This window comes from Lotus japonicus, chromosome 1, assembly GCF_012489685.1.
Source record: "Lotus japonicus ecotype B-129 chromosome 1, LjGifu_v1.2".
Classification (NCBI taxonomy): domain Eukaryota; kingdom Viridiplantae; phylum Streptophyta; class Magnoliopsida; order Fabales; family Fabaceae; genus Lotus; species Lotus japonicus.
Genome location: NC_080041.1, coordinates 48,398,995 through 48,409,747, shown reverse-complemented (window position 1 = coordinate 48,409,747; position 10,753 = coordinate 48,398,995). Strand labels below are relative to the sequence as shown.

General features: G+C 43.4%; 1 protein-coding gene across 1 annotated transcript; it reads right to left on the bottom strand.

The window, feature by feature from the left end:
- Positions 1 to 588: 588 nt before the first annotated feature.
- Positions 589 to 1,788, bottom strand: LOC130737385 (uncharacterized). The gene has a single exon (XM_057589130.1). The coding sequence runs from the start codon at positions 1,786 to 1,788 to the stop codon at positions 589 to 591; it is 1,200 nt and encodes a 399-aa protein (XP_057445113.1).
- Positions 1,789 to 10,753: the final 8,965 nt, after the last annotated feature.

Sequence of the window (10,753 nt, the reverse complement as noted above, 5' to 3'; positions counted from 1 at the left end):
GAGTCCACATCAGAGTTTGTGTAGCTTCAGAACTTCTGAAGCTTTTTCACTGTTCATATTGAACATGGTCAATGCGAAAGCGTTGCTTGGGTCACTCTTTATACACAGTGCTTCTGATTCGTGTGAGATTGAGTAGAGGTCAGAGCCTGTAAATAGCACACTCAGAAAAACACGTTAGAGTACCACAATTGTTCATATCAAAAGGTTAACCTGTAATCATCAAAACATAGAGTTGTACTACTAGATCAAAACTTGATCTTACAGGAGGATCATCAGGACCAACCAATCCTTCAGCAGTGATTTCTTTCATCACTCCCATGGCGCTAAAATCAAGATTCGGGATCAAGTGTTGAGCCTGGTCCTTGGCGAGGTAGAAGCCCCGTTCGCGACTGTCATAGGCAATGTCGGCGGCTTGTTCCCTCGCCTCAGTGGCTTTGGCTTTCTCCACTGATAGCTCGCCCTCTAGCTCTTTGATCCTCGCAAGAAGGGAAGTAATCTCAGCATCTTTCGTGACGAGGGTTGCCCCATGAGCCTCGTTCTCCTTCTTGATCTTTTCAGAAGTAGCCCGCATCGCCTCCAGATCTGCCTTCACCAAAGCCAAGGACTCAGCGCCTTCTTTGCTAGCTCCAGTTCAGCGCCCAATGTTTCAAGCTCTAACTCCTTGGCAGCCAGCGCCTCGCCTTTGGCGGCCAAGTCCTTCTCTACTTGATCTTTTTCTTTTTTACAAGCTTGGAGGCTTGCATCAAGGTCGTCCGCTTCCTCCTTCACCAGCTTCAGATGGTCTTCCAGCTCACCGATCCTGTTTCCCGCCGCGCCAATCAACTTGTCGGCATGAACTTTCTCCTTTCCCGCCTGCGCCACCAGTTTGTCGAAGCGCTTTTCCCAAGCAACAGCGGCTTCTTGGTGCTCAGCACTCTCAGCCTTCAACCGTTCAGCTTCAGCAGCTGCGGAGTTGAAGTTGTCAAACGCGTGGGCGAAGATACACCCAACGCGTAGAAGACAGGCAAGGGTCTCTTCCTTGGTCTTGTTAATGCCTCGGCTCAACACTTCTTTCTCTATGACGTCGCGGTTGAGGCCAGTGAGCAAGAACTCTGAGGGCTCAATAGCATTGGGTAGCATGCTGAAGTGGCTAGAAGAACCACCTCTGTTACTAGGGGCTTGCTCAATCCGGGCTGCCTCAAAAGTAGTGGCGGCATCGGGAGAGGGTGTTTCTTCTTGGCGAGGCGGGGGAGACAAGGAACGCTCATCGTTCGTGGGAGGCGGGCTAGGAGGTGTGACTTGGCACGGGGGAGACTTTGGGTTTTCTTTTTCTGTTTCTCTTTCTTTCTCCCCGGCGGCAGCATTGGAGCATGTAGCGGCAGCTGCGGCGCTTAGGCCAGCAGTTGACGACTGGTCGACGGTTGTTGTTGTGGCGCCTATAGTGGCAGACTTGGAGGCGGCACCGGTGGCGACACCGGTGGCTGTACCAGCGGCAGCAGAATCGAGGGCTGTGACAGTAACAGGCTCAGTGGCCGCGGTGGCGGAAGCTTCGGCGGCGGGGAGTTGGCTCGTCCCGTCAGTTGGAGACTTGGAGCTTGCAATGGCAGCGGTGGTGGCAGCTTTCTTGCCTTTGGTCACAGCGGCGGCGGTGGGTTGAGCGCCGGGGTTGGAAGAGCTGGCGGAGGAGCCTTTGACTAATCTCCTCCTCTTGGGGGCCTGAGCGCCCTCTGCTTGGTTCTCAACACCGCCCCGTTTTTTCCCGTCGCCCTCAGTGTTGAACTTCGGGGAAAAGAGGGTCAGTAGCAACATAAGGGGTGAGAAGAGAATTGGCGATGGTGAGAATAAATATGTGACCTAAGTATTTGGGTGTCCTTGAGAGGCGAGCGCCATCAAGGACTGTCGAGCAGTCAAGGATAGGAAGCGGGGCGAGGAGATTCAAAAAGGCTTTGTCATTGAGAGACAAAGATTCTTCTGAAGGGTCGGTAATCCCATTGGGCTTCTCCGTCCAGTAAAGGGGAAAAAGGGCAGTCCCGTCCCTAAGGGTGAAAGCCTCGGGATAGGCGGGGTGAACCGCCACGCGGAAATATCGTCGGGCGAAGGAGGACTTCGCGTTACTCTTATGAGGGTTCAGCCACTTACGACCGGCTCGGGCCTTTAGGGAGATCCATCCTTTATCTTTGATGGACTTGGGGTCAACATCGTAGAGGTAGAAGAAGCTGGTGGGAGATGAGGCGGTGCCAACAGCGGCGCACAAGATCTCGAAGCACCGGATGAAGGAGCCGCATTGATATCGCGGAGGACGGTTTGAACGAAGGGCGAGAAAGGAAGCCTGACTCCAAGCTCGCCAAACATATACTCATAAACAAAGAAAAAGTGAGATCTCTTTACGTCGCCATTGATCTTATGAAGCCAGGGGCGGTCCTCAGCACTGTAGGGCCAAATCCTGAGTTTGGCGTTAAATTCGTCATCGTCAGATAAACCACCAAGGTTGCTCACGAATTCCACGATAAGATCACTATCCTGGAAAACGGAGGGTTGGACTATAGCTTCGTGGGTGGGTGCTCTTTGGACTGGAAGGGGCAAAGTCGCGAAAGTTTTCAGTCGGTAAGGAGGGATCTCCGGGACCTCTAAACGGAGGCCGCCGGCTGCAGTAGAGTCGGGGTCGCTCCCAGAAGAGGAAGAGATGTGATTAGGGGAGTTAGGGTTTGAAGCCATCTTTGACAATGCAATGAGGAAAAGGAAAAGACGAGTAGAGATAAGATGCAGAGATAAGGAAATAGGGGCTCACCGGGCAAGGATGTGAAGAGTGGGTAGCGGAAAGGGTGAAAAGCGACGGCACCAGAGCGGAAGTTGGAAGAGGGAGCTTGGTAAGCGATTAGGGAAGTAAAGAGAGGTCTCGGAAAGGGATGATTGTAGGGAAGAAGGGTTTTTATAGGCAAGGGGGGAAGCTGGAAGGGTGACGCGTGTTGGACGCGTGTGGAAGGTTGGAAGTCATTATGGCTTTTGGGAAATGGGACGCGTGTGATGGGAAGTTACGGCGCATGATTGGACAAGTTATGAGGAGTGAGGTGACGGTTGCGGAGAAAGAGGGAAATTGACGTAACTGACATATATCACATGGGGCAGTTAGAGATTTGAAAGGTTCTTTGAAAAAAGGGAAAGCGCGAAAGGCCCCGCCACCATGAAGACTAAATGCCATCGCCTAACAAATGGTGTCGCCAATGGAGTTTAGTCGCCCGCCGAGGGCATCGCCAGCTAACGCTTGGATGATCAGCATATGATTAACACCTGTCATCTAGCTCGCCGACTCCGACTAATCGTCAGTACAAAACGATCGTTCCCGCCGCCTGTGGACTTGTGGACTTGACGAGCTGGGTTGCTCGCCAAGACCAGTGGACTGGGCGGCTAAAGATGCTTGTTTCCTTTCGCTTACGCCATGTTGGCGACGTAGTTTTCTTCTTTTTTTCTCAAGCTATGCTGGCAGCTTAGATCCCAGTGCACCATAGGATGCATGTAAAAGCATTTAAAAGACACACTTAGCTCTTATACTTCGAGCTCAGTGTCTTGTGGACTAGTGGACTGGGCGAGCCCCTAGAGGGGCAACGCCCAGGGTTCAGCCCGCCTGAAGGCGAGAGCTTGGCCTTAAATTGGGCCTCAACCTCAGAGGTCCAATTGGCCCAAAAGGTAGTGCCCACGCCCTATAAATAGGAGGTAGATACCAATTGTAAAGGACTTTTGCTCATTTGATGAAATAACACATGAAATTCAGCGTTCTCATTCTCTCTCTAGCACATTCTTCCACTCTCTAGGTACTATCCCTATCTTCAATGTTCATTCCTAGAACATATATATATATATATATATATATTTAACAAAAATAATTACAAACTTAAATTAAATTAAGTGGTAGATTCTTACTTCTTGTTTCATTGACATGATTTCTCTAAACCTGTGAATTTTGGCTTCGTGCTAAGGCCTTTACATGGGAGATACGTACCTTTGTGTTTTGATCAGCTGCATTGTTTTGTTCAAATATTTCCATTTAAAAGAATATTTAGGAAATATATAAAGTCAGTTTAGATAATCAAACACCTACACAAAACAACTCAAATAATTTTTTTTCTTTTTTTTGGAAACATACCATTAGAAATGTTCGATTGTTGAATTCTCGCATATGTTCCTTGGCTCGATTGATTTGATTATATGTTAGAAGTAGATATTATATGAAAATGGTGGATTTATGAATGTTAAAATTATATATATTGACATGTAAAAAGCTTACCTGTGTCGTTGGTCAAGATCCATAGTTTGATGAATTATGCTTGCGAGCTTTATCTTTCAGCCTAATTGTGATGGCCGATCAACAATGATTCTTTTGCAAAGCAAGTTATCTATTTGAGACTGTGGCATATGCAACAACGCTAAATGGTGAGAAATAGTTTTAGAGATAAAGATGTTTGAGTGGGAAATTGTGTATTAAGATGAATACTTTTTTGTTATTTATATAGTAAGTAAATGTGAGTGGAGTTGTAAAAGTTGAGTGATTTTTTCTTTTGGATTTAATTACTTATTTTTGTGTCATGATTAGATACTTTGATGTAGGATTTTAAACCAATTTTGAAGGTTACAAATTTTTCAACTTCTTCTAAATTAATTCTTGATTTATATGTAACTTCTAGGTTGCATTAATTTTTTTTTATCACTTTTTAGCCAATATGCACATTTAAGACATTTTTATTTTATATGAGAATATGATTGTAGAATATGAAAGGTTGTTGTAACATCATTATGTAATTGAAAGGTTTGTATTTTTATAACTTCTTATAAATTGATTTCTTAAATGTATGTAACTCCAAATTAATTTCTTATATGTAACTCTAATGCTTGTGAATCAACGACTGAGATTTAATCTAAGTGAAATAAATTTCCTTTTTACCAAAATAACCATGCCCAACTTTCATAGTTTTTAAAATTAATTGTTGAATGACCGTTTTGCCCTCAAGGTTGAAGAAACTCTCCCTTTATATATAGTATAGATAGATAGATATTTTTTGAAAGTATTTTGGAGCCTTAATGAAGGCTTGGTCGAGTATTAGGAGAGAGGAATGATGAAGTGGTTTTTGAAATTCAAATTGGAAGTTTTATGGTGCATTAAGAGGGAATTCTTGTGATTAATGCACTTAATCACCTACAATTAACTTTGCCTTGTGTTTAATGGTTTTTTTGAGAGAAAAATCTGATCATGGTGGTATGGTGGGCGGCCAAGCAAGGGGGAAAAGGAGGGAAGGTGGTTTTTCTTTTCCACTTGATTGCTAGTTTTTATGAAGGGAGCAAATTAAGGGTTTAACCTCCTTGACTCTCATTGAATGAGGACTTGATTGTGAGTTTTTAAAACCTTAAAGGATCTTGTCAAATCTGATTTAAAGTGCTGATTTGAAGTGCTAAGGACTTGGTTTTGAACTTTCAAAAGTATTGGTTTTAATGGTAATTAAAGGAGGGATCAAAGTAGGATTTATGAGGGAGTTCTAAGCAATTAAGCAAAGAAGAAAAGTTCAGTAATTTGGTCCCTGGGCTTGGGCTGGCCGTGGATCAGCAAGGGAGTGGGGATAAAGTTGTCTCTTTCTTTATTTCACCATTAATGCTCTACCCCTAGCCTCCCACTATAAATTGAGAGCCTCACCTCTCATTTTCCTCACACCAACTCACCAAGCTCCTCCCTATTGTAGTCGTGAGCTCTCTCTCCTTCTCGTGTCGTTCTTTTTATTTTCTTGTTCTTAGTTTAGTTTAGTTTCTAAGCCTTGAGCAAGACCATTCTCAATATACTCTGTGGTTGCAACTTATGCTGATTTGTCAAATCCAGAAGAGAATGATCTTAATCGAGTTGCTTAGAGATGTTTCTGAATGTTGGGGGCTTTTCTTATAAGAAATTCATGGTGTTCTTATAGTGTTCTTATGATCTTCAAACAAAATATTTTAGAAAGGAGGTTTTGATCTTTTGAAAGAGAAAGTTTTGGTGTTTCGAGGTTTTTAAGAAGATAATTTTGAAAATAAGGGGAAGGGATATACTATCGCTTAGATTGAATAATTTGTAACGTTACTCTTCCGTTCCTTTGTAGGACCTTTTCGAGTGTAGACCTAGCTTGAATGAGAAACCCGAGACTTTTAGTAAATCGTACCTTCGAGGTAAGGGCACTTCGGCTACGACCAAGAATCTTGTTTGTGATTGTGATAGCTAGACATAACATGACACTAGGGTTATCGATTTATGTGCCAGAAATGCTATGTGATAGTTGTTGCAATAAATGTTAGCTCTTGTTATTATGAACATGCCTATGTGACTAGGGCTCTAGCTACATTTTTTGATATGCATGCAAGTTATTATGTTATGAGATTTGTTCATATGATATGGACGTGAAAGGCTTAGGGCCTAGTGATGATGACTGACTTGCATGGCATGCATTTGCGGACCAAGTGCCTAGATTAGGCTTGGTTGGCCACCGCTAGTGCTTGGATTGGGCTAGTCGAGGGTGACGTTCAGAGGATGGACCTGAACAAAGGATGAACGTTATACGACAGTGCGTTGGAGAGGTCCAACCTTGATCTTCAAGCTGTTGGGCAGTGGTGTGTTGGAGAGGTCCAACCCCGATCGTGGAGTCGTGTTCGTCCTGCCTTTCCAAGAGGGATTGGCTTAATGGATATCCGAAGCGTCTGCTTGCATGTGCATGAGCATTGACTAACAATAACTTAGAGCTATGAGATAGTTCTTCATACTTGTGAAACTTATAACTTAATATAAATTCCCTATTTGTGAATATTAGCTCAGGGAAGAACTTGTGATTGATGGGGTAGTATACCCTACTTATGATATATGTGTGTTAGAAGTTGACCCTTGCTTGTTTGCTGTTTGTTGTTTTGGGCGCTTAACGCCTAGACAACAAGCATGCGTGTGATCAGTCGAGATGCAGCTCTATACCTGCTTGATGTCGACGACGACAAAGGCTCGAGGCATCAACCGTGTGACTGATGGTTCAAATATGGGATTGGCGAGAGCAGAGGATGCGAGACGATGTGATGCGAGCGTTGGAGGAGGCCTTGGAGGGCACGCGACCTATGAGTCAGGTATTGAGTAAGATAATTGAGCCTGTGCTTGGGGGTGGGCCGAGTTTGCTTAAAGGGTTCGAACTTAACCTAGAGACCTTCTTGTTGTGTTGGCTCGGGGGCGGTCGAACCATAGTTTAATCATTATGTTTTTAATTTGAAAGAATCGTTGTACGCTTCCAAAGCTTTTACTAATAAAATGAATTATTCAGTCTACTTCTCAAGTTACTTCTTCTTTATTGGTGAGCTATATTTCAAAAAGACTTTTATTTCGGCTAAACATTTACCCACGTTTTCGAGAAAGACTAATAAAGTTACCCCCAAGATGTAGGGATGTTACAAGTTGTATCAGAGCTTTGGTTGAAAAACCAGAGCTTTGGGTTAGTGGTCCCTAGGAGTTGAGTCCGAGCGAGTTGGGTAGAACTTGTTTGCTAAGATGTTTGCTTGACTTCTGAGATTTTCTGGAGCGTCATTGCCATGATGCTCAAACCTTGGAGTCCCTAGACTCTTAAACCTTGTTTGATGTTGTGGACTGTGAACTTAGATGAGAAACTTGTGAAGGTTGAAAGATACCTCCACGACACGATCCATCTAACACACAATTGGCTTAGGCCATTGGCAAGCAACCCTTACAAAGTTCACTGTGGGCCAATTGCTGGAACTACAACAAGCCATGACACCCAACGAAGGATTTGAAGGAACTAAAGATAGAAGCAACCTAGAATGTTGCATCTCATGATGGCCAAGGGAACCAAGCTCGATGGAAGGACGTAACTTCCTTTAAGTGTGGAAAATTGGTTCGCTATGCCGACATCAGCAAGGAAGATGCAAAAGTATGCTTTAACAAAGGGCTGTCGCTTACCAAAGATCGAGGTTGGAATGAAGGCTCCAAGTAGGATTGAGGCCATTATGGCGTGGGAAAAACCAAAGACTGCTACCGACATCAAGAGCTTTGTGGGTTTGGCTAGGTACTATCGAAGTTTCATGAAAGGTTTCTCGAAGTTGATGGGACCCTTGACACAACTTACTCGAAAGAATCAACTGTTCGCTTGGACGGAGAAGTGCAAAGCTAGTTCTGAAGAAGCGTTTGACGACTGCACCAGTGTTAGCATTTCCAAGGGCAGATGAACCTTATGAAGTTTATTGTGATGCTTCTCACCATGGACTTGAATGTGTGATGATGCAACAAAAGAAGGCAGTCGCCTATGCATTGAGACAATTTAGGAGTCAGCACAAGAATAGCTTGTCGGATCGCGATAAGTATCAGAGTACGCAGCAGAAGCATGGTGTGCATTTTCATGGTAGTTTCGAGGAGGAAACTATTTTAAGAGGGTGGTACTGTGTCGAACTCGGCTACATAAATAATATTTAGTATTATTTTGTGAATTGTTTGTGCTTTATGTGTGTTATGTGATTTGGTGTGCTAAAGACTCATTATTCAGCCATAGAGGCGGGGGAGAACACTGACCTAGTCATTGTCTTCCCTGTGTTTTTGGTGGTGTCTTACATGGTTGTGTTACATTCTCGATTATCCTCACTTTGTAAAGATGGTGGAAGGAACCGTCGGCTAAGAAAGGATGGCGAATGGAGCCAATAATCAGAGTGCATCGATCGAGATGGTGGATGGAACCGTTAGATCGATGAGATGGTGGATGGAACCATCGGTTATGCAGGAATGGTGGATGGAACCATCAGGAAAGACAAGATTGGTGGATGGAACCAACAATCATATATCGTGGATGGAACCATAGATCGGACAAACCAGATGGTGGACAGAACCGTCGAATGGACTAGGTGGTGGATGGAACCACCGAACGAGTGAATTGGTGGATGGAACCTTTGAGCTCGGTGTCCGGAAAGTTTGTTTTCCCGTGTCTGAGCTGTTGATGTTGCATCTGGATCACCTGGGCGGGACGCCGACCAGCTTGTACCGGCATGAGCATAGCAACTATTTGACCTAAGCTTTTCGTTGTTGTCGCGTGACAGCAATGAGGCAGTTGGGTCGTGTTCTTGCGGTAGGGTCCCGTAAGATTCTACGACGAGCGTCTAGGTTATAGACAGTGCAATGAGAGTAACTTGGAATAGCCTTACCAGTTATTTTTCTAATTGCCATCTTCTAGATATAAAGCCTAATCACCTTAATATTGAGAAGTGGTAATCAGAATCGTAGTTGGTGTTGGTCTATGAGAAGAACGTTAAGGGAAAGTGGATTCCCCTTTGTGGAAATGGTACGGAACCATACCGCTAGAGATGTCACGCGAAGACTAGATGAAGGACACGATGGCCAACACATCGAGACAACATAAGGTACCAGAGTGCGCAGTGAAAGTGTGGTGTGACTCTCTATGGTAGTTTTGAGGATGAAACTATTTTAAGGAGGGTGGTATTGTAAGACCCGGTTTTTGGCTTATTATTTAAATAATATTAGTTAATAATATTGTGTGAATTACTTGTGCTATGTGAGATATAATGCCTTTATAAAATGTGATTTATTATTAGAGGATAAATTAGGTCTTAGTAATGTCTGGACGTCGATGTACGTGACACTACGAGCGTTTTGACTGTAATATTGCTGGGGTTCTACGACGACGATTTTTAGGTCAAAATCGGCCTGACAAAGACGATAAGTTGGCGAAACGAGTCGGTGAAGATAATTTCGTGGGCCAAACCTCTTGGGGAGGTACTAGACATATTTCTAAAAATATTCCATGAGGGAATATTCATTTCTTCGATTTTTTTGAGGGTTTTATTTAAATAAAATGGGTTTTTATGAAAATAAAATGTATTTAATTATTTTAAAACCTTTGATTTATTAAATAAATATTTTTAAAAGTATTTTGGAGCCTTAATGAAGGCTTGGTCGAGTATTAGGAGAGAGGAAGGATGAAGTGGTTTTTGAAATTCAAATTGGAGGTTTTATAGTGCATTAAGAGGGAATTCTTGTGATTTGCACTTAATCACCTACAATTAACTTTGCCTTGTGTTTAATGATTTTTTTGAGAGAAAAATCTGATCATGGTGGTATGGTGGGCGGCCAAGCAAGGGGGAAAATGAGGGAAGGTGGTTTTTCTTTTCCACTTGATTGCTAGTTTTTATGAAGGGAGAAAATTAAGGGTTTGACCTCCTTGACTCTCATTGAATGAGGGACTTGATTGTGGGTTTTTAAAACCTTAAAGGATCTTGTCAAATCTGATTTAAAGTGCTGATTTGAAGTGCCAAGAACTTGGTTTTGAACTTTCAAAAGTATTGGTTTTAATGGTAATTAAAGGAGGGATCAAAGTAGGATTTATGAGGGAGTTGTAAGCAATTAAGCAAGGAAGAAAAGTTCAGTAATTTGGTCCTTGGGCTTGGGCTAGCTGTGGATCAGCAAGGGAGTGGGGATAAATTTGTCTCTTTCTTTCTTTCACCATTAATGCCCTACCCCTAGCCTCACCTCTCATTTTCCTCACACCAACTCACCAAGCTCCTCCCTATTGTAGCCGTGAGCTCTCTCTCCCTCTCTTGTCTTTCTTTTTATTTTCCCTTTTCTTAGGTTAGTTTAGTTTTTAAGCCTTGAGCTAGGCCATTCACAATATGCTCTGTGGTTGTAGCTTATGCTGATCTGCCAAATCCATAAGAGAATGATCTTAATCGAGTTGCTTAGAGATGTTTGTGAATGTGGGGGGGTTTTTCTTAA